General features: G+C 35.1%; 1 protein-coding gene across 2 annotated transcripts in view; it reads right to left on the reverse strand.

The window, feature by feature from the left end:
- Positions 1–19,463, reverse strand: part of LOC128988643 (ATP-binding cassette sub-family B member 6-like) — a 33,093-nt gene extending 13,630 nt beyond the window's left edge. Inside the window, exons 1-6 of one of the 2 annotated variants that reach the window (XM_054410127.1) lie at positions 19,438–19,463; positions 7,906–8,202; positions 6,944–7,143; positions 2,983–3,136; positions 920–1,094; positions 15–181 (exon numbers count right to left, since the gene is read on the reverse strand). In XM_054410127.1, coding sequence (XP_054266102.1) covers positions 15–181; positions 920–1,094; positions 2,983–3,136; positions 6,944–7,143; positions 7,906–8,202 — 993 coding nt within the window. In that variant the 5' untranslated portion in view covers positions 19,438–19,463. Of the gene's footprint in view, positions 1–14; positions 182–919; positions 1,095–2,982; positions 3,137–6,943; positions 7,144–7,905; positions 8,203–17,759; positions 18,218–19,437 lie in introns of those variants that run through there. The other variant, XM_054410126.1, reaches the window with a different exon arrangement.
- Between the last annotated feature and the right edge of the window lie 2,800 nt (positions 19,464–22,263).

The following is a 22,263-nucleotide window of genomic DNA, read 5'->3' on the forward strand; positions in this document are numbered from 1 at the left end:
GAGCTACTACTTACCTCAACCTCTCTAGTAGTGTACTGTTGGATGCGAACCCACAAGAATGACCTCATGTTGTTGAGGAAACCCATTCCTCCAGTACCACCTCCCTGTAGGAACTTGAACCCAACGTACGTCACTATCAGGTCCCAGCGGAAGTAGAGTGGGGTGGTAGTCATACTGTCCACTGTAACCAGCAAATAACATTGTCAAGATTTAGAAAAAGTTTAATTTTTTTTATCAAACCTTTTTTACTAAGGATACTGCATTTATTGTTTTTTTTTTTTCTTGAGCGAAGCTCTTATACGTTGACTCTTATGCATTTCGTAATACGCAAACTCCTCCTAGACGGATGAATCAATTGTTTTAAAATTTTGCATGGTGATAAAGACCATATCGGTGAGTGCCAACATCTATATGGCGTTAAAAAAGTCTCTCAGGAATCCGCCCCGCTGGGTCAAAAAGTTTCAATGTAATCCTTATGGAAGCAGTATTTTGACACAAGAACAAAGACATATGATCAGCTGCTGACTTTTGAATGCAGTAGATAAAGAAATAGCTGATAGCATATTTCCACAGATATTAAAACAGAAACGGTATGGATCATAAATATAATCAAATGACGACACTAGCTTGAGGTCTGTGACGTAGGAAGTGGTGAAGGAAGTAGTAAAGGCAAGCAGTCCGGACACCGGGTTGTGGAAACTGTTTGTGAGGATTAGATAAGGTATCTGCAATCCTAAAATGCTATTGAAAGGAAGGAAACAGGTCCGCGACGTAGGAAGTGGTGAAGGAAGTAGTAAAGGCGAGCTGTTCGGGATATGGGATCTGTTTATGACCATTAGATTAAGGTATTTGCAATCCTATGACGCTATGGGAAGGGAGGGAAACATGCACAATCACACATTCCACGGAATCAACTCACCAATGAGCTTATTGTAGATGGGAACAAACAGGTTGATGACTCGGCCTGCCACTAGCAGAAGGATGCACACCAAGACTTGTAACTGTAGACGTGCTGACCTTTTGGGCCAAAGAAACGGTATCAGGGTCTTCATCCTACGCCACGCTGTACGCCACGTCGAGCCAGTGTTGTCATCCTGCAAACAGACTTGATTAAATAACAAGATTTTTACATGGTTTTTAGGGCAAGTATACAATGTCGATTTAAAATTATATTTGAAACAATCACAATCTTTTGGTTCCAAAGTAGGTATTCTTATATTTCTAGTAAAAAAAAGATATTGGTATTCTTCTAGTTTCAGTTCAGGCATTCTTCTAGTGTAGGTATCAGTTAGTTGGCCACTGATATATTAACTTTTTGAATTAGTTTTCAAAACAGCCTGAAGATGAAAACGTAGTTTTCTAAAGCGATTGTGAAATTGAAAAATATTATTTACAGTATTGGCCTTTAGTACATTAAAATTTAGAATTACTTTACAAGAGTAGGTTTATCAAAGGGAAAAAAGCAACTTGGCTTTGGAATAATTATTGAGGAGAAAGGAAGGATACACAACTGACTCACCTGAATAAAGAGTGGAGGTCAATATAATACATAGAAATTACATATCAAACTGATATTTCGCCCCTTTCAGGGGCTTCTTCAGAGGTAGAAGGTAGATGGCAATTACAGTTATGGCACTGTTTTAAATGTCTTACAGGCTTGCCAACACTTAGATTGTTTACACTAAAACTTATAAACTGTATACACTTATATATATTTACACCGTTGATTTTACTCTACTACTGTAGTAAGTTATGTGGGTAAGGAAGATTTTGGAGGGAATTTGAGTTTATCTTATGTTCAAATTGGGTGGAGAGGAGCTTGTGAATTTGTAACAAATTGATAGGCCAATTCCCATCTTCTAAGCATGGAGCTATTGCATTGGTTCTTTGTTAGGGATTTCACAGCTTTTGTGGTGTAGCAACTGTCATATTGGAGGTTATGTGGGTTAGGGCATGTTGTGCTATGGGTTTTTCTTTGTTGGTTTTAACGTTATGAAGGTGTCCATTCATCCTTTTTCTAAAATGTTCTGTTGTTAGACCAATGTATTGGGCAGGGCATTTACAAGAATAAAGGATTGTTTGAAATATATTTGGCGAGACATCATGAGAAATGTACATTTGAGCTGTTAAATATATTTACGGGACATATCTTAATTTTTTACAAAATATTATAGTAATTGAAGAACTTTTCATGAGTGAGTGGCCTAACTAACACACTCATCGTGAACATAAAAAAAATTACCCCTTTTAACTATGTGTTGGATATATTTTAAATTTAAATTCCCCCTTAAAAGCTTGTCTAGCTCATCTTTATGCAGAAGTAAACAAACCCAATTTATTTGAGTAATTATTAAAATAAAGGTTGTTGTTTATATCACAGATAAATTTGAATTTGAATGAAATTATCCATTTCAGTGTCATTTAATTTAGGTCACAAATCTTTAAGTTTGGGTACTTAAGTCATGTATTGTATAAGTCATTATAGTAAACATATTATGTTTATAAGTCAAGATATTTTAGGTGTAGGTACTAAGTCTTATATAGGCCACAACATGAAAAATAAACTACAATGAGTTAATAAAAAAAATATATATATTGTACAGTAAGTTTTAGCTGTATATATTTCAAGCCCCTGAACTGATAAATGTACCTCCAGTGTTAAAGCCTAACTTAATCTCCCAACTGATTGTGTCAAGACAGACAACAAATTTATGGTCTAGATAAAGCATTACTAATCAACCAATAGTATAGTTTATAACAAGACAATTTTTTAATATAACACTTTTAACTTGTTCATCCAAATTGTGTTAATGACTTAAAGTAAATTGTTTTTTACCTTAAGGAACCTATTTTCAATGTGAATAAATATTTTGAAAAGAAAAACATTTACAAATTAAAAATATTTGAAAAAATGCATGGAACGACAACAAACAATAGGCTAAGATCTGACAGAAAACAACAAAACTAGCAAAGTCACCTGACCTGTCGAGATTGTTGAGAAGTGTGGAAGGCGTTGTTCAGATTGACGTAATCTTGAGTTGTAACCACCCCTGGAGCTCGAAGGCCGAGGCCAAACAACAATAACGACAACACATATCGGCTCACAAACAACCCCATCTCTGCTTTATCTGAAAACCTGCAATGGTAAAAATACTATAGTTTATTACATGTTGTTACTAAATTTTCTGGTTTAGCCTACTCGAAAGCCTTGGTTACACATAAAAATATTATTAACCATTTAAAAGATTTGTGACATCGTTTTTGGTTTGTGCATGAATGAATAGCCGCTGGTGAAGATATGACTGTGGCACTGACACAAAAGGCCTAGCTAGGATTGGTTCTGTATAAGGTGTGTTCAAAAGGTCCAAAAGTAAAAAAATATCGGTTTTTATATTACAAAACTTAGGGCGTTTTTATAGCCTAAAGAGCGTGCATCACATGCAATCCGCTGGCCTGACAAATATAGCTTAGTATATTAAAATGGTGATTTCTGTCTGGTTGTTTTATCGGAGCGGCTGAAGGGAGCCTCTCGGGATAAAGCAAGATGAAAAAATGACGTCATCACACCAGCAGTTACTGTCATAACTTAGTCTAACCATAGATAAAACATACTCCCTTAGTAGATTTCTCATCCTTATGGAACAGCTGAAGACAATTTTATTGTTAGTTCATGTACGGTTTATGTAGAGGTCGTGTTTTGTTTACAATTTGTTTCCCGTTATTACAGCCATTTAAAACCTCGTTTAACCAAATAATACGATCTAATCATAAACAATAACTTGTCCCATAGTTATATAACCAAACAGTAAAGCACAAATCAAGAAATTAACCCTAAAATAACGGAAACAAAGTTTCATCGACACTAGCGCCTTTGTGTCACGTACATGAACTAGACACGAAAAACGTGCTTCAAAATTTACAATGGGATGGGAAGTCTACTTGTATTGGTTAGTCTATGGTCTAACCAACCAAACTTGCTGATAATGGAAAAATCAAATGAAGGTTAAATTCCGTTCATTAAGTACAATGAATGCCTCAAATTCTAACAAAAGATGAACAGTTAAGAAGAAATGGCATTCTAAGCAAAATCTTTGACAAAAAGTTAAGTGTCACCAATGGGATTCTTCGATCTGGATACCTCTAGCACGTCTGCCAAGTACTCTATCCACTAAACAGCGTAGATTACTAAGAGTATTGTACAAGATTTAACGCTACTTGGCTCATATATCTGCTTGGAACAGCCAAGAAAAGAAGACAAATTAAAAAAATATAAAGAGAATAAACAGAAACCTTACAGGGTCTTGCAGATAAGACTGTCATGTGTGAGATACCCTCTGTTCATATAAATATTTGTGTATGATAAGTGATAAGTTCAAAAGTGATTGGCATCATGTTTTAAAGAAGCCTTTGAAAAGTTGAGTCATTGATATTTACTATTGAAACATGTTAAAGCACATTAAATCCATTATTCAGGGTGTCTACCAGATTTCTCAAATGGAATTCCCGACTTTTTCCCGACTTTTCATTACCATTTTTATATAAATCCCGACCAAAAACTCGGTCCATTCTCCATGTTACTACACCTTTTTCCGTCTCGCGGTCACGGTACCTTCGTCAACATATGTTGTCACTTACGACCCAGCGAAATCACTGACGATCGAAACGTATCACATGCCAAGAAAATCCCGTATTAAATGTAGGGGTGTGTGAAGCAGCAAAACATTTCAACTCAAAGCAACGATTCGATTTAAAAAAATGTTGATGTAACTCGATTCGAAGCAACATGGAATTTTTCTATTCATACTTCTCAGTGGAGTGAAATATCTGTTTTCAATCATACATTAGAAGAACCAGTATTTCTGGAAATATCAGTGAGCTTCTTGCCTATTTCATAATTTTTACTTGCAGCATCATGTTGTTAAGTATGTTACCTATTTTATTTTATTCATTTTATAAATAAAGATATGTTTGGGTGTAAACAAATAAAAACCTTTGTAAGATTTAAATACTGAATCTTTCAATTGGTTTACATTGATAAAATAAGAGGATAGAATCAGAACTACAAGGTATACATAACTTCTTGTATGGCGAAGCAATGTCTCAGTGTATGCCATGTACTTGGATGGTAATAACTTGTATGGCTAAGCAATGTCTCAGTGTATGCCATGTACTTGGATGGTAATAACTTGTATGGCTAAGCAATGTCTCAGTGTATGCCATGTACTTGGATGGTAATAACTTGTATGGCTAAGCAATGTCTCAGTGTATGCCATGTACTTGGATGGCAATAACCTGTATGGCTAAGCAATGTCTCAGTGTATGCCATGTACTTGGATGGTAATAACTTGTATGGCTAAGCAATGTCTCAGTGTATGCCATGTACTTGGATGGTAATAACTTGTATGTCTAAGCAATGTCTCAGTGTATGCCATATACTTGGATGGTAATAACTTGTATGGCTAAGCAATGTCTCAGTGTATGCCATGTACTTGGATGGTAATAACTTGTATGGCTAAGCAATGTCTCAGTGTATGCCATGTACTTGGATGGTAATAACTTGTATGGCTAAGCAATGTCTCAGTGTATGCCATGTACTTGGATGGTAATAACTTGTATGGCTAAGCAATGTCTCGGTGTATGCCATATACTTGGATGGTAATAACTTGTATGGCTAAGCAATGTCTCAGTGTATGCCATGTACTTGGATGGTAATAACTTGTATGGCTAAGCAATGTCTCAGTGTAAGCCATGTACTTGGATGTTAATAACTTGTATGGCTAAGCAATGTCTCAGTGTATGCCGTGTACTTGGATGGCAATAACCTGTATGGCTAAGCAATGTCTCAGTGTATGCCATGTACTTGGATGGTAATAACTTGTATGGCTAAGCAATGTCTCATCTCAATGAAAAGCTTATATAATTAATGTCAATAAGTTATATGGATACTGATAGTCAAAGTAACATTATCAATGTAACAGTCAACTACGTATATGGATACTGATTCAATGACGTATAGACACTGATTCAAAAAGTTATTTGGATAATGATTCAATAACGTATATGGATACTGATTCAATACCGTATATAGATACTGATTCCATAACGTATGGATGCTGATTCAAAAACGTATATTATGGACACTGAATGCCCATGATTCAAATCGTTATTTTGATCATCACTGAATCGAATTGGAATTCCGATGCATTTTCGTTTCATCCCCCACCCCTCAAATGTAATCCCGTCCCAATGATCAGGAATATAAGATCCAGAACATTTTTTTAAAGTTTTGGGACCCGTTCATCCCTAATTTTGAAAGGTTAGATTATTCCCGACTTTCGGCCGAAATCCATGACTTTTTCACGACTTTTCCCGACCTTTCAAAATCCCCGACTTTTTCCCGAATTTCCCGGAATTCCCGACTGGTAGACACCCTGATTATTGTCAATTTATCCTAGTAATGTTTTTACTCTTTTTTGTACACACATTTAAATTAATGACCATGTCAAACTTTATTTTGTTGTTTAGATAAAATTCTCATATTTAGGTCTAATAACATCACAAAATTTATCTAGCCTAATTAATATAAGGTAAATTACATTGATTGGGTAATAGTTTTAACATAACTATAAAAATAGAAACGCAAGACTTGTTTTATCAAACAGCTGAAATAATTATAAACAAATTCATATATGTACAATTTTAAACTATGAACTATGAACCAATTGAAGTTCCGATTAAGTCATTAAGTCAAGAGTTCAGCAGGAGCATTAACAGATATGGTTCGGAATGTGCTACCTAAGTGTTTGTTGCATGCGAGAAAGAGATTATGCATGGCTGATTCTTGTACAAGGATCTTTTGTATGTATGCTTAGACTAATTTTAGTACAATGACCCATCTAACTACAATGGTAAAAATTAGACTACTATCAAACTACTAACTTACGAGGATGGATGAAACCACCAGTCGTGACGCCCTAGATTTACAAATGTAAGGTTTTCCATGGAAAACAGAAACGTCCAAAATAGAAGTAAAACAAGACCGTGACCTCTTGCTGGAACAGTTGGCAGCTGGAAATGTCGTTCAACCCACACCAGTACAGCGGAGAATATGAATGATATCATGCTGACTGACGTCCATACAATCTGCAACCAGTACAAATAAAAATTAGCATCTTTCATAACTACATTATCCTTATTCTTTGACATATTCTGCACCCTGGGAGTCAAATTTATAACTTAACTATGCTTGGTCTTTGTATCAATATTGTTAGTGCAGCAGACCGTTAGTTTCATCAATGACTGAGCATATAATGAATGGTTATGTCTATGGAACCAGCTGATGGTCTTAGCATAGACTAAGCAACACACGTAGACTTCTCATCCCATTGTAAATTTTGAAGCTTGTTTTTCGTGTCTAGTTCATGTGCGGTGACACTGGGCGCTAGTGTCGATGAAATTTTATTTAAATTATTTTAGTGTTAATTTCTTGATTTGTGCTTTACTGTTTGGTTATATTACTAGGGGGTGAGTTATTGTTTATGATTAGTTTGTATTATTTGGCTAAAAGTTGTTTTAAATGACTGAAATAACAATAAACGAATTGTAAACAAAAATCTACCTCTATAGTACACCATATTACAGAACCAACAATAAAATTGTCTTTAGCTGATCCATAAGGATGAGAAATCTACTAAGGGAGTATGTTTTATCTATGGTCTTAGTCAGTAATACAGCTATGATCCCATTCATTTTTCATTACTCCTTCACCCATCTTAGTCTTAAAATACACACCTTGGTATGTCGTTATAAAAAAATATCCTAAATCCAATCCAACCATAGCAAAAGAAGAGCTATTATTAGCTTAAAGTAAAATAATATTTTGCATTGTGAAACAAACATTATTACCATGTATCCATAAATGACTCCAGGTTTGAACAATATCACTTGAAGAATAAACCTCAGTAAAGCAAGAGCACATAACACAAAAGTAATGAAAATCTGGAAGTAGTAGAGAGGCGAAGATGGAAGCAAATCCATTGACACTGGAGTGCCATATTTACGATACATCCATAGTTGTATTGATCCAAAAAATATGATGAATATGCCAGTTAGAACAGCAGTCTGAGTCGCCATAAAACATTCTGATATGCCATTATCCACCCATAAGGTGGTGATGGTTATGTTCGGCGGACAGTACAACATCTGAAACATAACATAAATTGTAATACATATTACATAATATATAATATGGTTCATATTATATTATATGATAATATTAATCACCGTTCGGAATTATTATGCTCATCTTTGAATCAGGAATTTAGGCCTTGCCTACCTTACATTAAAAGTTACATAGGCCTACTACCTTTCACGAGCATAATATATAGATACGGGACCGATATAATTTTTAATTTTGATATCCCTCGAGGCAAAAACACTATTTGTTCAAATTTTGACAAATATCCCTATGGGCCTCTAGGGAAGTACTATAGCTATTAACGTAGGTGGGTAGCAAGGTAAAACCTGGGCCCAGGAACGACTTACTTTGGTTTTCATTTTCTTTTCATTTCCCCAGAAGCTAAAAACACTATTCATTCGTTCAAATTTGTGTATATGTGTATTTATATAGATAGCCTATGTGACTGTGAAGGTGATAACTTGAGTGGATTAATTTTAGTTCCATTTTGATAAAATTTGACTTGAAGGTGTTGGCGGGATAAACTTGAATGAGTACGCAGCCAGCAAGATTGTGTCATCGGAACAGGGTATTATGGGGTTTTAATATTTTCATGTATGTGCTGCATTTACTAACCCAACTTATTTAAAAAATCCCATTGGATGTCAGAAAAGACATGTGAGGAAGATAGGTCAGACTTCACGCGGGTTTGTGACAGTACCGTATTAAGTCCTTTGTAGTTAGGTTGGAAAATTAAATTTTAGGCCTATTTATTTATCTATTTATTGAATTACTTGTCAGTACACGTACATCATAATAACAGGGCATAGGCCTAGTTGTTAAATCAAAGACTTGATTTAACAATAAAACTAATACACATATTTTTAGACAAAAACTACTGAATCTTCCCTAAATGTAATATTTTGCATGACAAAAGTTGAGCTACAAGGAGCGGGTAGGTTTTCATACTAGGATCTCAGTCTCACCTAGGAATTTATTCATTCATTCATTCATTCATTCATTCATTCAATATGTAGTTTATGTAGTAGTATAAAAGAAAGAAATCAGTGCAAAACAATGTCTAAAATGAATCGCCTAATCAATCAATCAATTATTTAAGATGGGGACGCCACTATGTACGTATTTTAAACCCAAACTAGTGGCTTGTAGGGCCATAAGTCCCTAAAAAGCTCAATAATATAAAACAAATTATTCTAATATTTAAACAAACCAAGAAATATATTATCTATGTGTCAGAATAGATCACTGTACGCCATATCTTTTGTGTAAAAAACAGTTTGTTGTTAGCCTTTCTTTTCCTTTGTTGATGTTATTCTCAATAAATTATTCGAATCACTACATAGGTTGAACCACAGAATATAGATAAAGCCTAAACTAGGAATTCATACTAATTCTAGCAGTCTTCCAAGCAGTCTCCAAAAAATCTGCCAATAAAAGAAGGTCTAGTCTTGACCGTTTTTTTTTTTTTTTTTTTTTTTAAGAAAGTCTAAACTTATAAAGGATTTTCCAGATCAATTAAGATTTTTGAACCAATGTATGTATATACAAGAGGTTCTACCTGCGAATTCACGGGTGTACAGAAGCCACCATTAAATTAATTTAATCAACTTCGATTTGATATGTTATTTAAAGGGCCCAAGTTCGAGAAATTGTCATCTGAAAGGATGTTAAAAGCAGTGGAACCTTCATACCTTACGTCCTAAGGTGGCCGAGGTGGGTACGGTTGTACCTGAACTCGCCGCTCTCTTTCACGACGTCTTTAATACTTTAATACAATACTTTTCAATGAAATGGTGACTGTTAATGATCGGTGACAACCTCTTGGAACGAACAACATACATGGTTTGTTAATCTCATATTCATTGTGTTTAGAACACTTTTAATCACTCACTTTTATCAAACAGCTAGAAAAAGCTTCTCTATCCATTCACCGCACCTCTTTTAAGAACATGAAAGTAAATAATAAAATAAGTAAACAAAAATGTAAACAAACAAACTATATTGTCAATTGCATTGACCAGCTGTTGTTTACTAAATTAATCAAATAACGTTAACTTCCAAAACATGCAAGGCGTAGCCCTTTGGAAATCAGCCTGTGGGGCAGAGCCCTCAAGGAGTTTGTCCATATCAATACTTTTCGGCAAATCTATACACTCTAAGCTTCATTTTAATATGCCATATGCCTATATTTTTATTTGGTAAATGGCCTTAACCGTTTACATAAAATTTGATTGTATCACTTTAATAATATAATAGATATTAGGCATGTATTAGGCATATATTAGGCTGGAATATTTGTAAATTGTGAGCTACAGGTCTGATAATATTTTTATTTCTGGTATTGTAGGCCTAATTATGTTTAGTTTGGGTCTCCCTAAAAGTAGACAGGTTTTTATGAACCCAACATGCTATTCCTTATAGTGATCATAAAAAGTTAGAATTTTAAAATTTTGAAACAGTTTCTGACGAGGGGTTCTAGTAGGAAGAACTTTGCCAATAATTTGTGTTTTTTTTGTAATTTAAAAATCTTTTTTGTATGAGGAGAGTTACCCCAGAACCAGATGAGTTACCGTACGGTATGTTAATGATGAGAAATACTTTTAATACTTTTTAATACTTTTCAATGAAATGGCGACCATACAAAGTAGGTATTTTAAGCCAAGTATGAATGGAGATGAGTGTTGGATGAGTGGCGCGATCTTGTAGTCTTGTTAGTGACTAAGGCCGACTTATTGCTTACACAGCTGTTTAATAGCCCATACAATGGCTAATGGCAACTAAGGGACCTAAAGTTTTTATAGTGGAATCCGAACCACATTTTTGCCTTGATAGGCTATATATACGAATTGGTCTAATTTGCAGGATAGTACTGCGGACAGTTGTAGTACTCACTTGTGCGGACGTTAATCCACACCAGGGAGTATCACATCCACAGTGCATGCCTAATAATATCCACAATTCGTAACCTCCTAGTAGCTGGATTACAGGACGACGCCACCCATTAATGTTTAGTTGTAAGTAGGTACAGTAGTTTGATGAAAAAAGTTCTGAAAAACTTATATATATCAGAGAAACAGTGGCTAATAAAGACATTTTAATTTATTTATTTAATAGTGGGTCCTCTTAAACAAAAGCATTGTGTCATCTGCATAGGCTATTAAAAGTTTCATTTTTGTTATGTTTGGCAGATCATTGACATAGATAAAAAACAAAGAGGGACCCAACATTGACCCCTGTTGCTCTCCACGTTGCACTTAATTCCAGGATGAATTTAAATGTTGACAATTTGTTTATGATTTTAGTTCTCTGATATTGATTAATTAAACTTAAATAGGAAGAAAACCAAAGTTGTTCTTTTTGTACAACTCCAATTTTGACTAACTTAGGGTATCTTTTCCATTAAAATATCGTACCATCTGCGACCCATCCAACGCCCCTTTGGTTTGTCGCCCCAATCCATACCCCGCTATGTCATTACCGCCAACCATTTGTCATCATTGGCTATTGATTTTCGGGTATTAAGTTTTAAGTCCTTTTCTAAATTCAAATTGTGATATGTATTATTATTTTCAATATAATTTGTTAACTGTATTCAATTGCCTTCTCAAATATTTGAGAAAAACATGAGTAAAACAACTGTGTACGATAATTCTTAAATCATTAACACAATTTTTTTATAATGAACTCGACCTTTCTTCCATAACAACACACACCTAAAATGGTTCCACATACCTAAAATAAGAACTGATTAGGCCTAGCCTCCAAACGAATCGTTCACAACGATTCATTGCAAATGAATCGATTCCATTGTGCATGAAATCCGTTTTTTACCCGCTGTTAGCTATCCACAGTCCAACAAGACATACGGACTTGTCCAAAGCACCATATTAGGCCTACCATGCCTAATGCTCAATGGATTTTAAATTCGTAATTTTTAACTTCGTTTTGCAGCCACTTTGGAGTCTTTACAACAAATCTGATTTTATTTTAGGATTCAGCATGCAAAAACTGTAGGTAGGGTAAAATATTTAATATTATTGAGCGAAGCTCTTATACGTCGACTTTTATGCATTTCGTAATACGCAAACTCCTCCTAAACGGCTGAATCAATCGTTTTCAAATTTTGCATGGTGATAAAGACCATATTGGTGAGTGCCAACATCTATATGGCGTTAAAAAAGTTTCTCAGGAATCCGCCCCACTGGGTCTCAAAGTTTCAATGTAATCCTTATGGAAGCAGTATTTGACACACAAACAAAGACGTATGATCAGCTGTTGACTTTTGAATGCAGTAGATAAATAAATAGCTGATAGCATTATTCCACAGATATTAGAACATAAACGGTGGTATGGATCATAAATATAACCAAATGACGACACTAGCTTGAGGTCCGTGACGTAGAAAGTGGTGAAGGAAGTCGTAAAGGTGAGCAGTCTGGAGAGTGGGATCTGTTTAAGAGCAATAGATTAAGTTATTTGCAATCCAATAATGCTAAGGGAAGGGAGGTAAACAGGTCCGTGACGTAGGAAGAGATGAATGAAGTAGTAAAGGCGAGTTTTTCGGAGTGTGGGAACTGTTTATGACGATTAGATTAAGGTATCTTGGTATCTACAATCTTAAAATTCTATGGGAAGAGAGTGAAACAGGTCTGCGACGTAAGAAGAGGTAAAGAAAGTAGTAAGGTGAGCAGTGTGGAGTTTGGGAACTGGAAACCGTTTGTAGCAGTTAGATTAATGTATCTGCAATGCTGAAATGCTATCAGAAGGGATGGAAGCATGCCCACGACATAGAAAATGGTGAAAGAAGTAGTAAAGGCTAGCAGTGCGGAGTGTGGGCAATGTTTGTGGCAATTAGATTAACGTATCTAAAATACTAAAATGCTATGGAAAGTGATGAAAACAGGTCCACGATGTAGGAAGTGGCTTAGGAAGTAGTTAAGTATGAACATATTGTGAGAACCGTCTGTGGCAGTTAGATTAATGTATCTTCAATCCTAAAATGCTATGAGAAGGGAAGGAAACAGGCCCCACGACGTAGGAAGTGGTGAAGGAAGTAGTAAAGGCTGGCAGTGCAGAGTGAGGGAACCGTTTCGGCAGTTAGATAAATAAAATGTATCTAATACTTAAATGATGCTATGAGAAGGGAAGGAAACAGGTCTATGACGTAGGAAATGGTGAAGGAAGTAGTAAGGCTTGCAGTGCAGAGTGTGGGAACTGTCTTTGGCAATTACATTAATGTATCTGCAATCCTAAAATGCTATGGGAAGAGAGGGAAACAGGTCCACGACGTAAGGCGGGGACACACTCGTCATACACCCTTCCAATCCTACTACGATCCGATTTTCGGGATTCCATAAGGATCGGTGCGGGATCGGAGGGGGTGAGCACACATGTCATATACGCTTACGACCCATCTCCGATTTCCTCCTCTGGGTCGATCAACAGTCTGATTTGTAAACTACGTGCAGAAGGTGATAAACATGTTCAAAAACTTAAGTCAGACATCTCTGGAGGGCAGTAGAAAACGGAGAATTTGGGTCCATTCTGCATGGCTGGAAAGTTAGGTGGAAGGGCCCATTTTATAAATTAAACACTTTGGTTTTTCTCTCTCGAGTTCGTTTGGCTCTTCTACCCGTCCGATTTTCATGATTGAGGTCTCAAATGGAAGGTATGCACGCACAGATTTCACATCAAGCATCGTCATATACAGATCTTAAACCATTATTCTTAAAAACCTTAAGAATAAATGTGATTTTAAAGAAACAACAAGGATCGGAGTATGACGTGACGCGTGTCGGAGAGGTGTAAACACCCGCGTTCAAAGTTAAGTACCATTCCCCTCTCCGACAGTCATACCACAGTATGATCGGAGTCGGATTGTAAGGGTGTATGACAAGTGTGTCCCCGCCTGTAGGGGGTGGTGAAGGAAGTAGTAAAGGTGGGCAGTGTTGAGTGTGGGAATGGATTAATGTATCTGCAATGCTAAAATGCTATGGGAAGAGACTGTAGACTGTAGGTTAAAATGATTATGAAGCACGAATCGTTACATATTTCGATACGTATTCAATCGTTTACAATAGAAATTTACAACTGAGTTGACAACAGCTGAGTTTTACTCCTTAGAGGCTAAATACGAATTTTATTCCCTAAAGAGTAAAAAAGCTACTTTAGACCCGCAACGCATGCATCAATGACGACTGTTTTTACTGCAGTATGACAAAAACAATATAATATGAACCCTTGATGACTCCGCTCAATTTTGTGGATGCATCTGCGAACGCCACCTAGTTTTATTGTTTTATATGTAGGTAGTACACTAATTCAGTTGTATTGTTTGGTTTTCTGTTGCAAGCAAATATCACTGTCAGCGGACCGCTTGGAGGCATGACACACGATCCTAAGTGCTGAATCTCTGCAAGGTGTCAGCATTTTCATTCCACTACATCAGGTTGTTAACACGACCTTGTGAAGAATCCAGGACAGTAGCCAGTTTAATTTCAAGTTAATAGACTTTTTTTAATATAGGTAAAAATTATATTTTTTTACCATTGTAAGTAGGTAGGCCTCTACTTAACATTTGCATAAGTATATTTAACTTAAACTTATAGGTAGGCCTAGGGCCTATACAAAATATAGGCCACTCAATGAACGCGATAACTTGAGTAGGCTAATTTTTGTCCGATTTAGATAAAATTTGGCTTGAAAATGCAGGGCAGGATCAACTAATGAGTTTGGAAACCAGCATGTTCGGACTATGGGATTGAGGTTTGATTTTAGTCATAGGACCCAAACTAAATAGACAAAAGTAACAGAAAAATGAGAATTAAATAAATAAACTACTTGGCCTATGCGAGGCAAGAATGACCCTCTTGGCTACATTTGCCACACAAGAAAAGTTTTACCTGCCCCACCTTCAAAAGTTCATGGGCAAGTGAAGTGAGTGGGAAGTTCACGGGTGTCTTTGAACTTAGAGCATAAGAATTCTCGATTTGACGTTATATTCTGAATCAACATTCAAAAATATGTTGAAATTTCAGATTTATTTAACAAATAAAGAGATTTAAAATTGATAAGGTTTGACATTGGCTTTGGCGTAAACAGTTGAAATATGTATAAGCATTTTTTTGCCAGTCTAAGATGAAGTAATAATAAAATCAGCCTCGTCCGTATTTAAATTAAGTAGCCATTCTTTAACAAGACGTTTAAAAGAGACAATAGATGTGGCGTCAAATAAATTTAATTCAGAATAGTATTTACAAAAATTTTGAAAAACTATGTGAGATATATAAAAAGAATTTGTTATTGAAAAAGTGTTGTATACCTGTAGTAATGTGGACTTGAGATGAGTATCTGGTGTTATGAGAATGTAAGGTTTCATTAAATATTCTAGTGCAATTCTTGAAAATGTTAATAAGTAAACATTTGATATATAAGTTAGTTTGCGAACTGTAAGAATTGATGTTTCCTTAAATAGGGCGTCAGACGGAAATCGTTTAGATTTACCAAAACCAATCTTTTAAAAGTGACCTATGAGCAATATTTAGAGGTTCGGGCAAACTTTTAAAACATCCCCCCCCAGGCTATAATCCCAAATGAAAGCAAAGATTGGACGTAAGAAAAGTAGGCAATTTTAATTTCTTTTAAGGTTAGAACTCCATTCATTTGTCGAAAGGCAAACATGTATTTCCTGACCTTACTCCTTACACTTTGAATATGTTCAGCCCACTTCAGCCGACGGTCAAAAATTACACCCAAGTATTTATATGAAGCTACCTCTTCAATAGCTTCGCAATTACAAGACAAGTTAAGGAAATCACTACAAGAATGAATTGTTAGGTTTTGTAAATTATAATCTGTGTTTTTACTACCAATAGAAATAGGCATAAATTTTGTTTTTGATATGTATAAGGAAAGAATATTTTGGTCTAACCATAGGCTTCTTATAGCTAAATATTACAAAACCAGGTCCAAAGAACAAGAAATTATAGAATTTAGGTAAACATGTAGGCTATCTTCTGTTGAGTGATAAGCCGTGGTTATAGGTAGGTACTTAAGTTACCCCAGTTGAATATGTATAAGCATTTTTTTGCCAGTCTAGAACTTATCGTTTCCACATTTTAATAGAATGAATGAATGAATGAATTAATGAATGAATTATGAATTTATTCCACCACATAGTATATAAAATTACACAACCAAATGTACAAAAGAAAAAAAAGGGTTTTATGTAAAACTAAACTAATTAACTAGGATACATGTGTCAAAGGTTGTTCCTATCTAATTAGTCCTGGAATTAGCAGACATAGGCTGTGCCTGTGCGTCTGCTAAGTTGCTATAAAGATTGAATGAAGTTAAGTGGTGCAATTTAGTTTTATTATTTTGTATGAGTGAAAAGTATATTTAAATGACTTTCAGCAGTTAAGAAATAGTAATGTAATAAGTGAACAGTACTCTACAACAAAAAGAACATGCAATTATCATCCAACAATAGAAGCGTCGGAGAGAGAGCGGCTAGGGTGTGCTGTCAATGTCGAGGTCAAAGTCAAGTCAATGGTCAAGTCCAGGGTCGCGGGCCGATTCCGTCGTGCCGGTAAGATGAAGTAATAATAAAATCAGCCTCGTCCGTATTTAAATTAAGTAGCCATTCTTTAACAAGACGTTTAAAAGAGACAATAGATGTGGCGTCAAATAAATTTAATTCAGAATAGTATTTACAAAAATTTTGAAAAACTATGTGAGATATATAAAAAGAATTTGTTATTGAAAAAGTGTTGTATACCTGAAGTGTAGTAATGTGGACTTGAGATGAGTATCTGGTGTTATGAGAATGTAAGGTTTCATTAAATATTCTAGTGCAATTCTTGAAAATGTTAATAAGTAAACATTTGATATATAAGTTAGTTTGCGAACTGTAAGAATTGATGTTTCCTTAAATAGGGCGTCAGACGGAAATCGTTTAGATTTACCAAAACCAATCTTTTAAAAGTGACCTATGAGCAATATTTAGAGGTTCGGGCAAACTTTTAAAACATCCCTCCCCAGGCTATAATCCCAAATGAAAGCAAAGATTGGACGTAAGAAAAGTAGGCAATTTTAATTTCTTTTAAGGTTAGAACTCCATTCATTTGTCGAAAGGCAAACATGTATTTCCTGACCTTACTCCTTACACTTTGAATATGTTCAGCCCACTTCAGCCGACGGTCAAAAATTACACCCAAGTATTTATAAGAAGCTACCTCTTCAATAGCTTCGCAATTACAAGACAAGTTAAGGAAATCACTACAAGAATGAATTGTTAGGTTTTGTAAATTATAATCTGTGTTTTTACTACTAATAGAAATAGGCATAAATTTTGTTTTTGATATGTATAAGGAAAGAATATTTTGGTCTAACCATAGGCTTCTTATAGCTAAATATTACAAAACCAGGTCCAAAGAACAAGAAATTATAGAATTTAGGTAAACATGTAGGCTATCTTCTGTTGAGTGATAGGCCTAAGCCGTGGTTATAGGTAGGTACTTAAGTTACCCCACTTAACCCTAATATACCGTACCGTACTTACATTGGAAAGTTAGGCTAAGTTTGATTTTCAAAAGTCAACAACCATTTAATATCTTGAAGAATAAGCCTATATTATTGAAATAAAAACAAAATTATGATTAACATATCACAAAAAAAATATCTCTGATTAAAATATCTTGCGTTAGGCTTCAAAACTATGAACAATAATAAATTTGAATGTAAAAATAGTAGAAAGTAACTTAAATTTCACCGCACTTTTGTGACACTATCAAATCAATCACTAGACAGTAGATTTTAGTCTTCCAGTCCAAAAATTTGTTATTCTAAAGACAAAAAATCTTTGTACATAACAAAAGCAAAGTCATGTAGAAGTAGAAGGTTGTGACGGACGATTCTTCATTACAGACATGACATAAATGTCTCAAAAAATTCCCTAGTCATCAAAATTCAATACCAAAACACTATCAGTCGGAACAGAAACAAATTAATTTATTCTTATTGGTTATGGTTATTGTATTGCACCAAATTATCTGTCTGCTCCTGCTGACCACTCCACTCCACAGTTGTGTATTTAACCAGCTGTTTTCTTGTTAAAGGATCGAAGAGATACGACAGTACACTGACTCTCTCATTGAGTGTAGGACCATTGATTATATACTTCTTGTATAAACAATCGATAATACTAAACATAGTCTATTATACTTAACCTACTACAAAACTAGTAATATAAAAGTACCAAATATGTAGTTTATGTAATAGAGTGAAAATTTAAAAACATACGTTTTCAGGAAGAGCACTTTTAAAATTTTTTGTTCCGTTTTTTGAAACTTTTTTTTATTTTTTTTTTATTTCATTGACATTGAAAGTTTCATAAAATGTCCATGGTAACGCGATATCTTTGGTGATTTTTTTATAAATCGAGCATCTTTGATGGAAAAACACGAAATTTTGTCACGACCATCACGGACATAAAACTGAATATTAAAAATAGTTAATATTATTTTTATAACTATGTTTTGCTATAAATGAATTTACTTTCATGGCCATTATACAATAAACAGCTCACTAAGCTTTTGGTATATTTTGGTCTTTCTAGAAAAATTTAAAAAAAACTAAAAAAGTAGATAAATGCCAATAAAATCTTTTAAGTTTGTATAACTCCGAAAACACTTACCTCATACCTGAAAAATCGTTATGTTTTTATAGAGGTGTGCTTCTTTTGTGTATAAATCATTGAAATATGTTGATATTTAATTTTTTTTACATTTTTATGATAGAAATTGTTAACGTGATGGTCAGGGACAAGCGGTACGGTCGTGAATTGTCTAGAATAATCTAAATCTTTCTAAACAATCCTTCAATTATACTGTTAGTTATAATAAAAACATGTGTTTCAATTGAACTAAACTGTTCAATTTACAATGATACTTACAATGATAATTTACAATGATAGTTATTGTCACGACCAAACACAGTATAATCCATAAGGCTGGATGAAAAAACCTGCGATGGTCGTGAAACTTTGGTCGTGATATTACGTGTTATTTGGCTCTGTTCTGGCGGTAGCCCTGCACCTCATGTTCGAGGATACAAAGTGGACTTCTAGGTTAATGTAGCAATTGAAATATCATATCAACAAAAATTAAAACCACGTCTACTTCATCAAATGACTACGTACGGTCATGGACACACCAAAATTACAAAAAACACAAACTTACCTTTATTTATCTTGTAACTACTTCTTTCAACACAAAACGACCGGCACAACAAACTTGACGTACACTCCGAACTAGTCTCTAAAACTAACTGACGCAATCGACGCCAACCTTGCCACTGTCGTGCTCCAAAGTTGCAAATTTTTCCCAAATGGTCGTGACGCCAAATCGAGGGACAGACTTATTTTGTCATGGTAGTCAGTTTGCAATGACAATAAAATTATAATATGCTCCTTTTTTATTTATTTATTTATTTATACACAATTTACAATAGCTACAGGTATAAACCCAAAACAGCTGTAATGAAAAATAATACAATATTAATACATAAAGTGAAGAACAAAAAAAAAATACAAAAAGTGCACATAAATAGACAATTCAAAACCAGTGATGATAATAGTCAAAAATTTTTTGTAAGTTTAATAACTATTGATGACATACAAATATGGCTTTATATATTTCGGCATGAATAATTAGTCTAAAAACAGCGTGAAAGTTGGAAAATGTACCCTAGGGACACGTCATGGTCGTGAATTTCGAGACTTTGTACGTATTTTAACCCAAACTAGTGGCTTGTAGGGCCATAAGTCCCTAAAAAGCTCAATAATATAAAAAAAATTATTCTAATATTTAAAACAAACCAAGAAATACCTATATTATATGTGTGTCAGAATAGATCACTGTACGCCATATCTTTTGTGTAAAAACAGTTTGTTGTTAGCCTTTGTTTTCCTTTGTTGATGTTATTCTCAATAAATTATTCGAATCACTACATTGGTTGAACCACAGAATATACAGGGTTGGGCAAATGTGTGGATACCCCTAGTTAACTTTTTAATGGGTGACACCAGGAAAACTAAACTCCACATACCTTCATAAAAAATAAAACTGCACTTTTTGGACGGTATCCCAATTTTTCCTGGGACCCCAAAATGGTGTATTTTGGGGGTAGCTTCAAAATTTTAAATGTAAACCTCATCGAGTGACACCTCATGTTAAAGGCCTTTATTGAAGAAGAATATCAGCGAAAACTAGAGGTCTCTATCTCAACCCAGTACGACATGGCGGTCATTTGAAATTCATCGTACAATTTACCCTCATTAAAAGTTTCTCTCAGGCTTATGGAAATTTAAAATGACCGCCAAGTCGTACTGGGATGAGATAGAGACCTCTAGTTATCGCTGATATTCTTCTTTAATAAAGGCCTTTAAAATGAGGTGTCACTTGATGGGGCTTTATATTTAAAATTGTTGAGCTGCCCCCAAAATACCCCATTTCCGGGTCCCGGGCAAAACTGTGATACCGACCAAAAAGTGCATTTTTGTTTCTTATGAAGGTATGCGGAGTTTAGTTTTCTTGGTATAACCCGCTAAAAAGTTAATATGGGATATTGATGCCTACATTTAAGTGGGTTCTCTCAGGCTGATGAAAATTTAAAATGACTGCCATGTCGTACCGGGTTGAGAGAGAGACCTCTAATTTTCGCTGATATTCTGCTTTAATAAAGGCCTTTAAAATGAGATGTCACTCGATGGGGCTTTACATTTAAAACTTTGAAGCTACCCCCAAAATACCCCATTTTGGGGTCCAAGGAAAAATTGGGATACCGTTTAAAAAGTGCAGTTTTATTTTTTATGAAGGCATGTGGGGTTTAGTTTTCCTGGTGTCACCCATTAAAAAGTTAACAAGGGGTATCCATACATTTGCCCAACCCTGTAGATAAAGCCTAAAGGCAGCAAACGTATAATTAATTGTTTGTGAATAAATAATATTAATTTGAAACTGTTTTTCTTTGTCACAGCTAATTTGAGGGAACGGCTGGGCGTAGAAACGGCTCCGTGTTTAGCCCGGACGTGTTTGACGCGGACACCCTCAAAATGGTGGTTCACCCGGACGGACGCTTCAGAAATCCCCGCGCCACAACCGGATGGGTAAATCGGCGCTTTTCACCCCCATTATATCGAGTAAGGACGACGCACGGTGGCGTTTCCCTCCCACTACAGGGAATTATCATTATCGTAACCAGAACTGGTGGTCCATAGCTACCAGTGGGAGAAAATACTTTTAATTTTATTTATTATTAATTATATTCATATTTCAAATATAAAACATTGTTATTACTACCTGTATAATTATTGCAAGCACGTTGCAATGTGCAACATAATCTATCTATATATATAAAAGGCAAAGCCCTCACTGACTAACTGACTGACTGACTGACTGACTCACTCACTCACTCATCACTAATTCTCCCACTTCCCATTTACCTAGGAGGCTGAAATTTGGTAAACTGATTCTTTAGGCATTAAATAGGAAAACTATTTTTATTCTGATCGGACTCTCGGGCTCCGCCCCAGTGGCTCTGGAGTTTCCCATGTTAACCTTATGAGTACTCATATTTAAATGGAATTAATTAATCTTATCAGCTGTTTTAATTAAACAAGTTGGTTCTGTTCTATGATGTGCAATAGCATTAAAGTTACAAAGATTACCAACAGGGTGCAGCACTAATATTTTTTTTTTATTTATGACAACAGCTAATTTGTAACCAAAATTTGCAAAACCTAATTTGCAACCTGGAGGCGAGTTAGCGTAGCGAACGAGCTAACCTGAAGGCAAGTGAGCGCAGCGAACAAGCTCCAACCTAAAAGTGAGTGAGCGTAGCGAACGAACTTCAACCAGGACGTGATTGAGCCATGCGAACGAGCTCATCTTGAAAATTAAGAAGTTAAACGGGGCAAAGCCCGCGGGTACAGCTAGTAATATTATAAATTACAAATATTGGTTTTTAGCAATCACTTTTAAATCACTTTTAAAAAGTACATTAAC

The sequence above is a fragment of the Macrosteles quadrilineatus genome, unplaced genomic scaffold (assembly GCF_028750875.1).
Source record: "Macrosteles quadrilineatus isolate MER2022 unplaced genomic scaffold, UCM_ALF_1.0 Scaffold_3__2_contigs__length_128488019, whole genome shotgun sequence".
Lineage (NCBI taxonomy): Eukaryota > Metazoa > Arthropoda > Insecta > Hemiptera > Cicadellidae > Macrosteles > Macrosteles quadrilineatus.